Source organism: Mesocricetus auratus, unplaced genomic scaffold, assembly GCF_017639785.1.
Source record: "Mesocricetus auratus isolate SY011 unplaced genomic scaffold, BCM_Maur_2.0 Super-Scaffold_100014, whole genome shotgun sequence".
NCBI classification, from domain to species: domain Eukaryota; kingdom Metazoa; phylum Chordata; class Mammalia; order Rodentia; family Cricetidae; genus Mesocricetus; species Mesocricetus auratus.
In genome coordinates, this window is record NW_024429197.1 from 25,397,205 (window position 1) to 25,415,105 (window position 17,901).

General features: G+C 41.4%; 1 protein-coding gene across 6 annotated transcripts in view; it reads left to right on the forward strand.

Moving 5' to 3' along the window:
- Mast2 (microtubule associated serine/threonine kinase 2) overlaps positions 1 to 17,901 on the forward strand; it is a 146,741-nt gene that overhangs the window by 74,406 nt on the left and 54,434 nt on the right. For all 6 annotated transcript variants that reach the window (XM_040756915.1, XM_040756917.1, XM_040756914.1 and 3 more), the window contains one exon: positions 10,908 to 10,999. In XM_040756915.1, coding sequence (XP_040612849.1) covers positions 10,908 to 10,999 — 92 coding nt within the window. The remainder of the gene's footprint in view (positions 1 to 10,907; positions 11,000 to 17,901) is intronic.

Genomic DNA, 17,901 nt, shown 5'->3' on the forward strand with positions numbered 1-17,901 from the left:
TATTACTTTAGTTTTAAGATTCTAGATGTAGTTATTAAGCCATTTTAGGGATTACTTTTAATCTTTTATGTGACCTGAATAGATTTTGGAACTCATTTCCCCTTTTTTAAGATATACTTTCCGAGTATTCTTGTTTCTATGCTTTGTAAGTTTTTGCAATCAGATTGGTGGGAATATGGAGTGTTGTGTCTGTGTGTGAGGTGGAGGAGTATGCTACCTGCATGATTTCTCTAGCAGTTTCCTTATTCTCATTCAGTGATTAGTACTCAGCTAAAGCCAACTGTGCTTTGAAGATTTCCATAGTTCTTTCTGTAGCTGTCTTCCTTCTGGTACTCTGTCTTGAAAATTCTAGCCTACTTATCCTCTTCAAATTCTGTCTCCTCAATTCAGAGAGATTTTTGGGCTCTTTTGTGCATCTCCTTCATGTGTTGCTTTCTAGAATATTCTCTACATAGTGAGCTGAAGCGATCTTAGTGCTTATTCTATAAGTTTCCCTTCTGTTGAATGTCTGTTGTTTTACGTATTTTCCCTGATTTTATTTTTTAAGATTTATTTATTTATTATGAATACATCATCCTGCCTCCATGTATGTCTGCACACCAGAAGAGGGCACCAGATCTCATTACGGATGGTTGTGAGCCGCCATGTGGTTGCTGGGAATTGAACTCAGGACCTCTGGAAGAGCAGTCAGTGCTCTTAATCTCTGAGCCATCTCTCCAGCCCCTGACTTATTTTAAATGGGGCCTGACTATGTTGCCCAGCTTGGCCTGGCCTTAACCTCATAGAGTTCAGTGGTCTTCAGCCGCGGTGGTGATATCTTTCTTGAATAAATAAAGCCCGGGGCGGGGGGGGATCTGAGAATGGAGCTTGCCGATAGCTGACCATAGAAGTCTTGGAGGTCTGTACAGACAGACAGGAAGTGATGTAACTGGGCAGAAACAGGATATAAGCAGGGAGGAACAGGAAATTGCTCTCTTCTCTCCTGTGGTGCTTAGGAGGTAAGGTGTGCTGTGGCTTGCTGCTTCTCTCTGATCTCTCAGCATTTCCCTCTATATTTGACCCTGGCCTTTTTATTATCTAGACCAATTAAGATCTGCCTTTTACAAGCCTCAGCCTCCTAAGCAGTTGGAAGGAAGTACAACTGTATACCACCATACCTGGCTGATTGTTGTTTGGTTTGTTGGTTGGCTGGTTAGTATTAAAGACACAAAAGTTATTCTGATTGGCTTCCTCATCATCTTCAGAAACAAAAATCTAATAATCTTAATATTTGAGCTCATGTTTTTGATATCAGATATTGATGTTTGACTGACTCACACATTTGTTAAACCTAGCAGAAATGTAGCAGGTTCTTTTTATTGTGTTTTATCATGCTTTATCAAGAAAAGCTGTGAAGTTGGACTTAGTATGCATGCCTATAAAATTTCCAATTCTTGGGATGTGAAGCCAGGAGGATTGGAGTTGAAAGCCAGCTATGAGGCCTTGCTTGAAATGAAATAAAATTAAAAATAAAAAGCAAGAAAAGACTGAGAAATAAAATTACTAAAGAATAAGAGTATGTGCTATTTTCTGAGATTTGTTTGTACTAAACATTTTTGAGTGCTTTATATGTATTGGTTGATTTATCTGTCCTCAAGTAATGAATAACACAAAGTGTTATTTATTTTGTTTCTCTGTTTAGTCACTTACCTGTAAATTAACTGGGAACAGAAGTTTGGTATCAGCAACTTTGTGGGACACAGAAGTCAGTTTTTAATTGCTATAGCTCTCTTGATTTGCACGGAGAAATTTTTTGCAAAAAAAAATTTTGTTCTTTTTTGTTTTTGAGACAGAATTTCTCTGTGTAGCCCTGGCTGTCCTGGAACTAGATCTGTAGACTAGGCTGGCCTTGAACTCACAAGAGATTCACCTGGCTACAGCAAGAAATCTTTGTGAGAGTGATAATTGGTATTTGAAGGACTCTTTACTCTTTTTCTTGGGTGGGTGGTGTTTTGAGACAGGGTTTCTCTGTAGCTTTGGAGCCTGTTCTGAAACTCCCTTTGAAGAACAGGCTGGCCTCAAACTGAAGGCTGGGATTAAAGGCGTGCACCACCATTGCCCAGTATTTGAAGGACTCTAGTTCACTTCCTGTTGCTTAGTAATTCCTTCCATACAGCATCTAACAATAGTCCCTTCAGTTTTGAATGTCATCAACAGGTAGTTTCCTTCTGAAATTTGCAGTTGATGCCGATCCACTGGCACCTCCTGAGCCACAGATTGAAGAGACTTCCTACAGACTTACATGGCAAAAGGATAGATGCTCTTGTGGGCCTCCTCCAAAATGAAGCAAAATTTGAAGCCTCTGTTTTGACAGTATCAAGATACCTTGATACCCAAACTGAATAAGAATACAAAGAAAAAAGCACAGACGAATTTATTCGATGAACATAGATACAAAAAAATTGCAGTAAAATTCTTTCTTATATTTGGTTGTTTAAGACAGGGTCTCACTGTGTAACTTTGTCTGGCCTGATGCCAGACATATGTAGACCAGGTTGGTCTCAAACTCATAAAAATCTGCCTGTATTTGCCTCATAAGTGCTGGGATTAAAGGTGGGTGCCACCATTCCTTGCTCACAATAAAATTTTTGTAAATTAAATGCAAGATCAGGTACAATGACTCAATTGCTTTCATCTCAGGGATCCAAGCTTGACTCAATATGCAGAAGTTAAGAAATACAGTACAAAACATCTATCAGGTTAAGGTACAAAACAAAACAAAAACAATTTCAATAGCTTCAAGACAGCCTTTAACAAAGTTCTACATCCCTTCATGATAAAATCCCTGAAGAAACTTTAAATAAAAGCCACATATCTCTATATAGTAAAGTCCACTCCTCATGACACACCAGTAGCCAACATTGTACCAAATAGAAAAAAAAAAAGGAAAGCAAAAAGAACAGGATATCCACTTTCTCTGTCTTTTTTTTTTTTTTTTTTTTTTACGAGACAGGGTTTCTCTGTATTGTTTTGGAGGCTTTTGGTCTAGCCTGGCCTTGAACTCACAGAGATCCACCTGCCTCTGCCTCCCGAGTGCTGGGATTAAAGGCGTGCGCCACCACCGCCCGGCTTCTCTGTGTTAATATACCATTTGAAGTTTTAGCTTATAACAAGAAAAAGTGATAGAGATACATATAAAGACATATGATTTCCTTTTTCACAGATGACAGGGTCCTGTTTTTCGTTACTGTGTGTGTGTGTGTTGCATATGTGCCATAGCACATACATATTTAGAACAAAACAAAATAAGGAACATGCAATACAGACTACATGTGGCCCACTAAAGCCAAGACGCTATGCATCTCTTTACAGAACAAGCTTAGACCCTCCCTCATACCCTAATGCATCCAAGGATCAGTTTCTAAATAATATATACTTCCTATATACATTTTATAATCATGATATAATCATGACATATACATTTCAGCCAGGAAATTCATAAATACTGCCACATGACTCATAACTTTAATTCATGTTTCAGCTACTGTCCCAGTAAAGTCTTGCAGCATAAAGATCTAATCCAGTATAACCCAAAAAGTAAAGGAAATGAGAACAAAAATAGGTAAGTAGGATTATGTTACATGAAAAAGCTTCAGGCTGAGTGGTGGTGGTGCACACCTTTAAACCTAGCACTTTGGCGGCAGAGGTAGGTGGGTGGATCTCTGTGAGTGTGAGACCTGGTCTATAAATCAAGTTTCAAGACAGTCAAGAGAGAAACCTGTCTTGAAAAAAAAAACAAAAACAATTCAAATTGCAGGAGAAAATTTTATAATAAGAGAGTGATATAAAAAATGAGAGATGGACTGGAGAGATGGCTCAGAGGTTAAGAGCATTGACTGCTCTTCCAGAGGTCCTGAGTTCAATTTCCAGCAACCATGTGGTTCACAGCCACCTATGAGACCTAATGGCCTCTTGTATGCAGGCAAGCATGCTGACAGAACACTGTATACAGGGTAAATAGATTATAAAAATAAAACCAGAGGATAAATTGTTCAAGAAATGGTAACTTCAGAATTAAAAACAAAACAAGAGGAAGCTGGGCAGTGGCAGCATAGGCAGATAGATCTCTGTGTATTCCAGGCCAACCTGGTCTACAGAGTGAGTTCCAGACAGCTAGGGCTACACAGAGAGACCCTGTCTTAAAAATAAAAATAACTCCCCCAAAACAAAAACCCACCACAACCAGTCATTTGATAGAATATTCATCTATTCACGCTTGTCTGATACATCATTAGAATTAGATTCAGGTAGGAATGTCATCCACTCAGGCTTCATTATTATACTATGAAGTTAACTTTGGTAATCTGAGTAAGGTAATACATACTTGTTTTCAGTGTAGTTACCTTAAAACACTTTTTACGAGACAGCCTTTCTCTGTATTGTTTTGGAGGCTGTAGGTCCAGCCTGGCCTCGAACTCCCTCCTACCTCTGCCTCTCGGGTGCTGGGATTAAAGGCGTGTGCCACCACCTCCTGGCTCACCTTAAAACACTTTTTTTTTTTTTTTTTTGGTTTTACGAGACAGGGTTTCTCTGTATTGTTTTGGAGGCTTTTGGTCTAGCCTGGCCTCGAACTCACAGAGATCCGCCTGCCTCTGCCTCCCGAGTGCTGGGATTAAAGGCGTGCGCCACCACCGCCCGGCCCTTAAAACACTTTTTAAAACTATAATATATTTGGGTTGAGCACTCATAACACATATGTGGAGGTCAGAGGTCAACTTGGGGAGGTTGGTTCTGACTTTCTTCACCTTGTTGGTTCTAGAAATGGAATTCAGTTCATTAGGCTGGGCAGCAAACCCCTCTATCCAAGGAACCATTTTACCAGCACGTTTTAATCTCTCTCTCTCTCTCTCTCTCTCTGTGTGTGTGTGTGTGTGTGTGTGTGTGTGTGTGTGTGTGTGTGTGTGTGTGTGTGTGTGTGTGTGTTGAGACAGGGTTTCTCTGTGGCTTTGGAGGCTGCCCTGGAACTCGCTCTTGTAGACCATGCTGTCCTCAAATTCACAGAGATCCACCTGCCTCTGCCTCCCAAGTGCTGGGATTAAAGACATGTGCCACCAATGCCTGGTTTTAAATCTCTTCTTAATTGACAAATATTTTTATGAAATTGTTCTTGTAAGCCCCTATTCCTCATCAAATTTTTAAATTTCAAATTATTCTCATCATAATTTGATCCATTGAGTTGTCGATGTCGCTCAGTGGTTGAATGACTTGTCTATCGTGTTTAATGCTCTGGGTTTGAAACCCAGAATCAATGAAAGAGGGAGGGAGGGAAGGAGGGAGGAAGGGGAGAGAGACATAGACACATATATACATAGACACATAGATACAAAGAATAATGACTTTACCCACTGATTTTTAGTGTCCTTGATGATTGATGGCTTTAAGTGCATTATTACATTACTTGGGTTGTTAAATAGTCCTTTAGAAAACTTTCTGCTTTTGTTATTATTTTTTCTTCACCCAACTGTATCACATGAACCTAATCGATTCCTACTTTACTTAATGTGATAATGTGATATAATTTGTTTTTTGAAATATTTTTAACTTATTTTACACATGTAGGTGCATGTTTTTGCCTATGTTTTTATCTGTGCACCATATGAGTGCTGTACCCACAGAGGTCAAAAGAGGATGTTGAATCCCCCAGGAACTGGCATTACAGACAGTTGCTAACTGTCATATAGGTGCTGGGAACCTAACTTAGATCCTGTTAACTGTAAACCACCTCTCGGCCCAAAATCTGTCACTATCCTTATATGTGTTGGTGATGAAATTACACCATTTGGTCCAGGGATACTTTTTTGGTTTTTTGAGACAGGGTTTCTCTGTAGCTTTGGAGGCTGTCCTGGAACTCACTTTGTAGACCATGCTGGCCTCGAACTCACAGAGATCCGCCTGCTTCTGCCTCCCGAGTGCTGGGACTAAAGGCGTGCACCACCAACGCCCGGCTCCAGGGATACTTCTTAATGTTGACCTCTGTGTCCTTTTGATATGATATATATCAAATATATATGATAAATGTTTCATTCTTGTGAAAGCTTCCTTTTTGGCCCCATAAAGTATTCCTGTTTGGTTTATCTCTTACCTTCTTTTCTCTAGCCTTGGATTTAGCTATTTCTGCAAAACTGTATAGTTCTTGTGAGTAGAGAATGTTATTTAAAAGAAGTTGCTGACACTTATGTACACTGTTTTAGGTAATGCGTGCATGTAATACACATATCTTAAAACACTTGGTTTACTTGGTGTCTCTGCTTTCAATTCCAACTCGTTCTAGCTTTTTCTAGTTTCTGTTTTATTGTTTTTGTTTTTTTGCTAATGAGAACCTTGACTCCAGTTATCCTCAATATTGTTACTTTTTTTTCACTTTACATCTAATCTCTGTACCCACTGATCATGTGTGCGTACAAAAGCTTTCCTTACCTTGTTGATTTCCAGCACTTTATGACACACCAATATCACTATTTTCTTTAAGTAGATAACATCTCAACATCTGTCAAGTACCTCATCACCTACTCTGACCCTCATGACCACCACAACCCCAGAGGTGTCTTATGGTTTCTCTCTCTCTCTCTCTCTCTCTCTCTCTCTCTCTCTCTCTCTCTCTCTCTCTCTCTCTCTCTCTCTCTCTCTCTCTCTCTCTCTCTCTCCCTCCCTCCCTCCCTCTCTCTCTCTCCCCTCCCTCCCTCCCTCCCTCCCTCTCTCTCTCTCTCTCTCTCTCTCCTTCCCCCCTTCCCTCCCTCTCTTTTTCAAGACATGATTTCTCAGTAGTTATGGAGCCAGCCCTGGAACTTATTCTGTAGACCAGGCAGGCCATGAACTCACAGAGATTCATCTGCCTCCTAAGTGCTGGGATTAAAGGTGTGCACTACGACTGCCTCCTATTTTCTAAGCTGAATTATTAAGGAAGGAAGGGGAGGAAAGAGAGTTAAGTCCACTGATTATACCACAGGTAAGTTGGGGATGTGGTTCAGTGGTACAGGATTTGAAAAAATAAGTTTTTAAGATACAATTTACTTATTGTCTAACATACCAATTATAAGTGATATGGTAGTTTTTACATTTAGAGAAGTAAACAATTGTTACCATAGTCAAAGTGTAGAATGTTTCCTTTTCTTGGGCCTTCCCTTTTACCCATTTATATTTAATTTTTAATGTTAGTCTTACCCCTAGGCAACAGTTGGCCTGACAGTTTATTTTGTTTTGAGACGGGATCTATTTAGTCTTGGCTGGCCTGGAACTCACCATGTAGACCAAGCTGAGTTTGAATTTATGGAGATCTGTCTGTCTCTGGAATGCTAGGATTGAAGACATGTATTTAAAATTTCACATACATGTAATTGTTGTAGTATTTTAATTCTAGCTTCTTTCATTTGAGTTACATGATTTTACAGTTTAATCATTATTCCCTTTTTGCTATCACCTTTTGTTGTTTGTTTTTTGAGACAAGGTTTCTTTATCTTGTTTATCTTGAATGAAACAAAAGTGGTCTTTTCCTGATCCTAAAGGAACTAGCCAAGTGCTCAAAGAGAAACTAGACCTCTGGGATTGGAAATTTGGAGGTGCTTAAGGAATCTGCTGAGCATCCTGCCTATTCTATGCTACTTCACCATCAGTGATATTTCAGAGCCTGTATGGGTGCCAGAGACCCTGCTTCCACTGCCCATTGAGATGACCACAGTGAGGCATGTGAGATGGAATGCCAGGCTTCACTTGGACTGACCAGAGTTTTGTAGTTAGCAGCAGAGCATCAGCTCAGTCAGTTTTCAGGTTACTTTTCATCAACTGAGTTAGTATACCTGACTCTTCAGACCCCAAGTCCCTTCTCACTGAGATGAAAGAATGAAGTTGATCCTTTTCCGACCCTGGGGAGATGGCTAGAGCCTCTTGAAGGGGAAAAGTTAGCTAGTGTTTTGTTTTGGATCTCAGCTGATCATGGCATCTGTACCAGAGTGTTTGACCTTTCTTCTCCCTCATGTAGCTATTAACAGATTAGCCAAGTGAGATTATGTGTACCTTTGTTAAAAGGCATGTGGCCTAGAAATAGGATCTTTGGTGTTCTGTATTTTATTTCAAAGTTTATAGAAGTAAATGTAGTTCAAATCAATTTATTCATCCTTTGTTTTATGGGATTTTCATTTTTATACATAGTAAGTTAGAATATAATAATTTGATTTACATGTAACAGGTAAATACATATTGCCTTAATTTAGTCCTATTGCAAATCATAATCATTAGTTTATTCATTTAGTAAACATTTGAGAGCCTACCATACATTCTTTAGCAACATGCAATTAGCATAGCAAACATAAAAGTCACTGTCCTCTTCAGAGTTTCAGAATCTAATGGCAAAACAGACAGCAGAATGGATGAGTAAAATATTTAGTGTTGTGATAATGTTAAGTACTGTGGAGAAAACTGTATCAGGAAAGGAGGATAGAGTTAGGGAGGGGTACAGTTTTAAACGAAATGCTTAGGGCAGTTCTCAACCTGTGGGTTGTGATCTCTTTTGTGGTTGAATGATCCTTTAACTGGGTCAACTAAGACTATCAGAAAACATAGATGTTTAGTTTAATTTATGATTCATAACTAGCAAAATTACAGTTATAAAAGTAGCAACAAAAATAATTCTATGGTTGGGGTCACTACAACATGAGGAATTAAAGGGTCACAACATTAGGAAAGTTGAGAACCACTGGCTTAGGGGGAAATTCCTCCCCTTCTCGTCTCTTCTCTTCGGTTTTTCGAAACAGGGTTTCTCTGTATTATTTTGGAGGCTGTCCTGGAACTCGCTCAGTAGACCAGGGTGACCTCAAACTCAGGTGCCTGCCTCTGCCTCCTGAGTGTTGGGATTAAAGGAGTGTGCCACCAACACCCAACAAGGGATTGGTTAGTTTCGAGTCAGGGCAAAGATGGTGCCTATTCCAGGGCCAACTGTGTTTCTTTATATAATTCTTTTTTGGCTTTTTGGCTCCCATTCTAGGGCCTGGGCGAATTTCTTTTACATGTCCCAAATCTAGGGGCCAGGTGTGTTCTTTTGACACTAGTTTCAGAGTTTAGGCATTTTTTTTTTCCTCTTGTATTCTCAGGGATAAAGTGTCTCTTGCTGGCTTGGGTCCTGAATCCAGGGTGTGTTTCTTTTTACTGGATTGGGGCTTGGTGCCAAACGGTTCAAGGTCTGTGGAGAGGCTGCAGATCAGGGATTTTCTGGGGTCCGAGTCTCTCACATAGCAAATATCTTCTTTCTCTATATATCCTTACCATGGGATCTCGTGTCTCTGTCTTGAGAACATTCAGAGCTCTGTTCAGATCTCTTCTCAGGAGTCAGACCTTCTCTGGGTACAACTTCTTCCATTCCCAGTACAGTCTCATTTCCTTTTTCTTCCTCTCCTCTTTACCTCTTCTTCCTCTTTTTCCTGTTTTCTCTTTTTCCGTAGGTCTGTTTATTCCCTGCTACTTTCCCAGCACCTGGAACAGTGCCTACGATGTAAAAGGTAGTCTATTCAGTAAACATATATTTCGATTACTCTCAATGGTAAATATCCTTGATGCCTTTTTACTTTTTTAAAGATGAATCAACAAACTGTGCAGGAAAGTCGCAGGCTTTTATCTTCATGGAATCCAGTACTAGTCGTGCTTCTCTATACTCATCAGCTTCTTCTAAGACTTTTCCACTAAATGCATCCTCTAATCTTTACTGGCTTTCTGGGATCATCATCCAAGACTCTCACATGATTGCTGGCTGGCTTTAAATGACATGATTTTCACCATCTTTAGCTTTCTTTTTTTTTTCCCCTCAGACTTTTTATCTTGTTGTTGCTTTATTTATTTTTCATTTACTTTTTCATTAACCATACTGATCTTGATCTTTCTATGCCTCATTTGAGGATCCAGTCAGCCCCTGGTGGGTGGGGGTGGATGGCCCATGGCTGGCAGGGGAAGCAGAGTTCTTAATACCTTTTTTCTTTTTGTTTTTCTTCCTGATGTTTTAAATATTCCTTTCTGGTGTCTTTAAAAGATAGGCTGACTTTCAAATACATTTTAAGATTCCTTTTAGTAACAAATATGGCTTAAAATGGCTTTTCATCATGATCTGGTTTTCTCAGACCATTGAAAAAACAAGTCCATTGTTAACTTGTATAGAAATTCAGTTCTACTGACTTGTGAACTCCAAAATGTGAATGTTAGGTAATTCATCAATTAACTATCTGTAAAAATAATAATTTAACAGTCTGTGTTAGTTGGTTTCATTTTTTTATGAGAAAACATTGAATTTGTGAGATAAAATTGAGTCTTTTGTGTATTTGTTTATTAATTTATGCTGGGGGTCAAACTCAGGGTCTTGCATGTGCTTGGCAAGTGTCCTACACCAACCTAGATAAAATAATATTTTGACATGTATTTAATTCCCAAATTTAAGTTTACAATTTAGAACAAGATTATTGCCCTTAAAGATGTTCATGGGTTTCTTCTGGAAGCAAACTTTTTTTTTTATTTTTTTTATTTTTTTATTTTTACGAGACAGGGTTGCTCTGTATTGTTTTGGAGGCTGTCGGTCCAGCCTGGCCTCAAACTCACAGTGATCTGCCTGCCTCTGCATGCGCCACCACCGCCTGGCCTGGAAGCAAACTTAATTAATGGTGGGAAAATGCTAGTCAAGACAAAAAGCCAAGGCAGTGGCAAAAGTTATTCCAAAGTAGAGCACACTGAATTGTGAAGTCTGAGTGTTTCGTATAGTAATTGCTGAGCAGTGAAGTTTAAAGCACTGTATTGCTCAACCAAGGGAGTCTTGCCACTCAGCTGACTGAGTGCCTCCATATCTACCACTTTAGGCCGTGGACAGGGTTATAACTGACATTTTGTTTTTATTGCAGTTGTCGGACAAGTAACCGCAAGAGCTTGATTGTAACTTCCAACACATCACCTACACTACCACGGCCACACTCCCCACTCCATGGCCACACAGGTAAGTGCTTACAGGTTTTAAAATGTTTAACAAGACATATCCACAAATACCAGGTTCCTTTCCTATTTCTCACATTGTGGTTTCAGCGTTGTCTGAATAATGCATATAGAGTTCATAGACTTACTTGCTTTCTGTGGGAGAATTTGTACAGTGGACTTTTGACTCCTTATGTCTTCCTTCTAATCTTGTACATCTCTTGAAGACACTTGTTCTTTTGATCCATGGCCTCTGTTCTAATGTTTTTTCCCACATATGGCCTTAGTTGTCTTGGGTCACATGATGACCATTCAGTAGCATTTTGTCCTACTGTTGTGCGACAAATTTTTTTCTGGAGAGACACAATACTTACATCTTCAACTCATCACAGATAGGGATCACATGACAAACCAAACTATGGGTACCACTGCAGTCCACTCGTGGTAGCCAGTGAGTTACAGAAATGGCTCAAGGATAGCTATATCACCAAAGCCCGCCCCAGCACAGGTGACAGCTCACAAAGGCTGGGATCCAGAGCACACTGGACAACCTGCAGGCAGGTTTGAGAGTGTCACTTCCAAGTGATTTAGATGGTCTAAGCCTTTTTGCTTCTTTTAGGCAGCTGGTCTGGTCTCAGAGTCTTCTTTGTAGCTTTGCTAGTGTGAGAGTCATTTTTTTTTGTAGCTTAGCTTTGTTTAAGGAACTCTCAGCTTCTATTGTTTCCTCTGTCAGGAGGGCCCTAGGGCATCTGGTCAGTTTTAGGGACTTCCTGAAGCTATTTTGAGTTGTTTACCTTTTCCCTCTTAAGCTTCCCTACAGGCTGGGATGTTTTGATCTTGAAGAAAACTCTTAAACCACACCTTCCATGCCCAAGAATCAGATCTACAAGATTTTCCTACCCTATGAAATTCTTGTTATTTTCCCTGTTGAAATTCAAAGAAAACAAAAATGTGAGGGATGTTTACTTCATTTTGACATTGATTTTACATATTAGAACTTAAACACATGACTTTGTGTAGTCAATATCAGCTCTGTCTAGAATATGAACTTTTATAATGTAAGAGCTGATTTACTTTAGTCTGATTAAGAGAGATCCGTATTTACAATGAGGTTAACACTGACTCAGGCCTACACTTCATCCTAGGAGAGGGTCAGAAGACCTCATTTGACTTGGCCAGGTACTTTGTTAATGGCTTGTATCATGAGAGTCAGACCCACCTTTGCTGAAGGAACTGCGAGGTACCCTGCAGTTCATTGTTAATGTTTACAACAGAACCTCTTGTAGGCATTTCGGGCTGGATCGGTATGGGATGGGTATCCTGGAACTTGGGAGCCACAGAATACTGAGTGTTTCACAGCTCAGATCGAAAGGTATCCTGGAACTCGGGAGCCAAGGACTACCACAGGTTATTGTAAGCTTAGCAGCTTACAGCCAGCCTTGCCTCAGGGAAAGGCTTCCCCAGTGTATCTGCTCTGGCACGACAGGGTCTTCCAGCTGGGGATGTTCGCCCAGTGTATCAGCTTTGCTCTCGGGCGAAGTTGCTACAGTTCAGCTCTGCTCCGGGAGAGTGGATAGCGGAGTGTTATAACTCGGTCTGCCAAGGGAAGGTTTGCTCTGCCAAGGGAAGGTTTCCCCTGCAAAAGTGTTATAGCCTTGCTCGCCCTGCTCTGCCCAGGGTTGCCTCTGCTCCGCTGCCACCGCAAAAGAAGATCTTCACCGGAAGTTCATTGAAGGGGTTTATTGGGCGGGAAGGATCCAGGAGAGTGGCTGCTCTCTGCCAGAACAGCCTGAACAGCCACAAGCTGAACAGGCACAGGTTTATATAGGGCTTCCAGGGTGGGGTTTGGTCAGATTTTAGTGCTGAGCTCAGATTGGCTAGAGCTCTGCTCCAGGATTGGTTAGTGTTCTGCGTAGGATTAGGGTCAGATTTGGCTCTGGTTTCAGGACCAAAGTGTGTTTCTTTCTCTGGTCCTTTTTAGCCTTTTGGCTCCAATTTTAGGGCCAGAGTGCATTTCTTTCACTGATTCTGATTCCAGGGCCAAATGGCACTGGTTTCAGGGTCAGGGTACATTTCTTTGGTTCTGGTTGCAGGGCCAAAGTGTGTTTGTCTGCTCAGGGTGTGTTTCTTTGGCTGGACCTTTTTCACTACACCTCTTAATTTAGGATTAATGGAAATGGAGCAGACTTGGAATGATAGGAAAAATAGAAGGTCACTCAAAGATTGTTTCCTGGATTTCCTAATCCTTGGGAACTCTTATCCTAACCTTTGTCTTTGAACAATAACAGGGGACATTAGTAGTGAAACAGGTGGACATCAAAGTCATTAAGACTGGATAGCCTTGTAGGTTTGTCTTTTTGCTTGTGGTTTACTGTTTGGTTAGATGTCAATAACCTGAGAGGAATTCTGATTTAAATTTCCTCTTTGGAGAAGGGGCTCATCTGAAAAACTGTCACCAGCCACAAAGGGTTTACAGGGAATTATAGACACATTTGACTTTTACAGAAAAAGCCCTCATTTTTCTTATATATGTCCCTGTTTTTTATTTGCTTTTTTTTTTTTTTTTTGGTTTTACGAGACAGGGTTTCTCTGTATTATTTTGGAGGCTGTCGGTCCAGCCTAGCTAGCCTCGAACACACAGAGATCCACCTGCCTCTGCCTCCCGAGTGTTGGGATTAAAGGTGTGCGCCACCACTGCCCGGCTGCTTTTTTTTTTTAAGTGGGTTTTCATTTTGTTTAAATAGCACTCCCACCCTAGAACTTTGGAGAATTTCAGCATATGTCTGACCTGTATTTTCATTACATAAAAATAAATTTAGCTTATCTAGACCCTGTATATAGCTGTAAATGTGAGTACTGGGCAGTAATTTCTGCTGGCTGTTGCTCTCTGAAATTGATTATCTTTTGATTATCTCTAGATTTCTGACAGAGTTTAAGACTAAATCTTCCTTACTAAAGTAGCTTTGATTGATCTTTCTGCCTGCCTGTGTCTATGAACTTTAACACTGTAAGTTAGTATTTATAACATGCCTAGTACTTCATAAATGTTTGCATCATCATTATCTTTCAACAAATCATGGCAGAAAATCCAGAGAGGAATTGGCATGAAAGCCCATTCCATGGATGAATATAGATTATACTGTTGTGTCCAAAATCCAGACCCCCCCAAAAAAAAACCCACCAAGAGACATGATACGATGCAAAAGCAGAGTCTTTATTGTATGTTAACTCTGGCCTCTGCCCAATTGACTCCTCCATCCATCTAATTCAGCAGCAGAGCAGGAGGTACCTGGAGCAGCGCCGGGTGGGAGCTTTTATTATGGTTAGACAAGGTGGGGCTTGAAGGATTCTACAACTGCATAGTTACAGACTTGGGATTGGCTCATGTCCGGGAAGTTGCAACATTTTAGTTCAGCAGAAGGACACCTGGAGTTGTTTTCCATTTCTGATTGGCCTCTCCCTGTCAGGGAGGTGTTCATGGTCTTTCCTGTAACTAAGGCAAAGGCAGGGCAGTCACATCTAGCTGAGTGAGGGGTTGGGGACTGCTTCCTGCTCAGATCATTGTGCTAAGGCCTGGGTTTCTCCTTACCTCCTCTAGAAGTAACCCTAGAGGACCCACTCATGGGTTCTCTGAGAATCTCTGATGGGATGTATTGAGACTGTAGCACCATTAACTGCACTGTTATCCTTTTCCTAACGAAGTCGAGCAACCTATTCAGGATACAGGCTGGAAGTGAGTAAGAGTATTAGAATTATCAGGGGCCCTGGCAGTGTGGAGACTAAGGTTGTTAACCATGGAGAGCCATTAAACAGATTCGAACCAGCCTTGAGATGGTTCCTTTTATCTTTTTACTAGTCCCTCTCTCACTTTGGTTAATGATTCCTTAACTACTCGGGAGTGATACTATTGCTGCACAAAGCCCACCTTGTGCATTGCCAAAGATGCTATCCCAGTCCCTGTACCTGCCAGCCCAAGGCTCAGGAGGACACCTAGTATGAGGGTGGTTATAGGCTTCCTTTTCAGTCAGGTCGGATATCCTTTTAGTCTTTGATTTATCTGTCTGTATGATACATTATCTTTGGAACTGGACATACACCTTAGTCTGACTTAGTACATGAACACTAGGGGCCATCCCAGAGGAACATGCCCACCTACCATCCTCTGGGGGTAAGAGATACCTCTGAGAAGGTGTCTAGACCATCTGGCTGCCTAGAGATTTATAGGTATTGTAGGCATTTTGGGCAGATCGGATGGGACAGGTATTCTGGCACTCGGGAGTCACAGAATACTCATAGTGTTACACAGCTCAGATAGAAAGGTATCCTGGAGCTCGGGAGCCAAGGACTACCACAGGCTGTAGTAAGCATAGCAGCTTACAGCCCTGCCTCAGGGAAAGGCTGCTCCAGTGTATCGGCTCTTTTCCAGCAGGAGAGGGTCTTCCAGCTGGGGATGTTTGCCCAGTGTAGCAGTTTTGCTCAGGCAGGAGAAGGTTTCCCTGGGTGAAGTTGCTATGGTTCAGCTCTGTTTCCTGGAGTGGAGAGCCAAGTCTAACAACTCCACTCTGCCAGGGGAAGGTTTCCCCGGCAAAAGTGTTTCGGCCCTCCTGGCTTGGCTCTGCTCTGCTCTGCCCAGGGTGAAAGAAGGTCTTCACTCAAAGCTCATCCAAGGGGTTTATTGGGAGGGAAGAATCCAGGAGAGTGGCTGCCCTCTGTCACAGTTGGAGAGGTCAGCGGGAGCAGGAACAGCCACAAACTGAATAGACACAGGGTTTATATAGGGCTTTCAGGGTAGGGATTGGCCAGATTTTAATGCTAAGCTCATATTGGCTACAGCTCCTGTTCAAGGGTTGGTTAGTTTTCTGCACAGGATTAGGGTCAGATTTGGCTCTGGTTTTAGAGCCAAAGTGTGTTTCTTTCTCTGGTCCTTTTTAGCCCATTGGCTCTAGTTTTAGGGCCAGGGTTTATTTCTTTCACTGACTCTGATTCCAGGGACAAAGTGTGTTTCTTTGGCTCTGCTCAGGGTGTGTTTCTTTGACTGGTTCCTTTTCCCTACAGGTATCAGGTATGGTCCTTAGGCAAAAGCCGAATTCCTTAAACCAACTTTAATGTGAGTCTGGCTTCCCCCTTTTGTTGCCAACAACATTGAGAGATCTGGTCAGATTCTGTAGTTTCCCTTTGTTGCTATGTCTGCATAGTAGGGGGATTTGGTATCAAGGCACAACCAAGAAGAGTGGGTGAAGTCTGGTGTAGTAGCACTCAGGACCAGGTAGGAAGCCTCTAACAAACCCAAGAGAGGGCTTGGTTCTAGTTTGGCTGCAGTAGACAATGAAGTGGGGAAACAGGGTATGGTGTGTCTAGGGATGTAGCAACCTGATAAGGAGACCAAATTAGCATGGGGCCATCTGGTGCTTTGTTGGGGAGGAAGGGTGGTGCAAATTGAGCCAGTATTTTGTTGAACCCTATCTTTTGTGTATTCTGCCCCCCTGGGAGTGGGGGGACAGGGGCCATGGCTATCAACCGAAGGATAAATATGGCTCCTAGATGGTTTGGTGGTGGTGGTGAAATGAGTCACGGAGTGCAACAAATCCACATGGGAGTTTATTAGGAAGTGGTGGGGGAGGGAAGCTTGTGATGATTGACCAAGAAAGGAAGTGGGGAGAGAGAAAGGGGGGGGGCAGGCAGAACTTGCTTAAAAGAGAACATTTGTGCTATGTACAGAGCCTTACTCAGCCATGCAACCCATGACGTAGCCATACAATGCATTACATAGCCACACAGCGCATGACATAGTGACTCATGGCTGTAAGACCCCTGGGCTGAGTAAGTATTTGCCTGAATGCCAGTGGGCACAACCTGATGGGGCGGACCAATATAGTGCCTGTACCCTACCTAACATTCCCACCTTTTTCATTATTAAAAGGTGAGGTATTAAAGAGGATCCAGTTGGGACAGGGATGGGAGGTACCAAGTTCTTAAGACTGCTTCCCGTGGTCTTAGAGGTTATCAACCATCTTCAGGGGACCTGAGAAAGCTGAGGTGCTGGTAACTGATTCATTTCACTGCTGTCCAGGCTATGTGGAACTGCCGGTGTTTTTTGGACCTGGTGAGATGCTATCAGAGCAGAAGATAAAGTTAAATTTAGGGGGAAAAATGTCTTAGGACCTGGTAATTGAGGGAGTGGGGGTGTCAAGAGCAGGGAAAGGTAGTGGGGGCTTTGGCTGTTGATTGACATAATCTGGAGTGGGTCTGGCTTGTTTGAAGTGAATCTAAGTCAATTTCCTGGAACTTACAAGAAATTTTTTAGTTTATAAAAGGGTAAGTTCTAAACACATTAGCATTTTCACTGTTCATAATTTGTATTGAAGTCCATATTTCAGAAAAGGTGGTATATTCACATAGTGGTAGTATTTTGCTAGGTTAATAGCTTATCAGGATTTTTATCAATGTTAAGACTATGAACTTTGGAGTTTTAATATATATAAAAGTAGCATAATGGGAGAGAGAGAGCATGTTTCATTCTTTAAATGTCTCAAATCACTTTTTATTATTATCAATTAGTTTTTTATCTTTACATAAGCAAACATTAAAGCACCTGTTCCTCATTATGGTGTCACCTTAACACTCAGGAGGCACAGGTGTTTGGTTTCTGAGGGCTGTTAATAGGAAAACATTGAAATCTGTTCTGTGAATCTTTTTGTTTTTGAGTCTGGGAGTGTGGATGTCTGTCTCTGAGATGTTGTTGACCCAGTCAAGGTGAAGTTTCTATGACATTTTAATGAGAGTGTTTTAAAGGAGCACTTAGGTCTTTCTGTCTTTCCTGAGGACTTGGGGAGGTATGAAATATGAAAATGCCAACGGATGCTGAGAGCTTTAGGTAAGGTTTGGGAAATCTGGGAGGTGAACTCAGGACCATTGTCTGACTAAAGA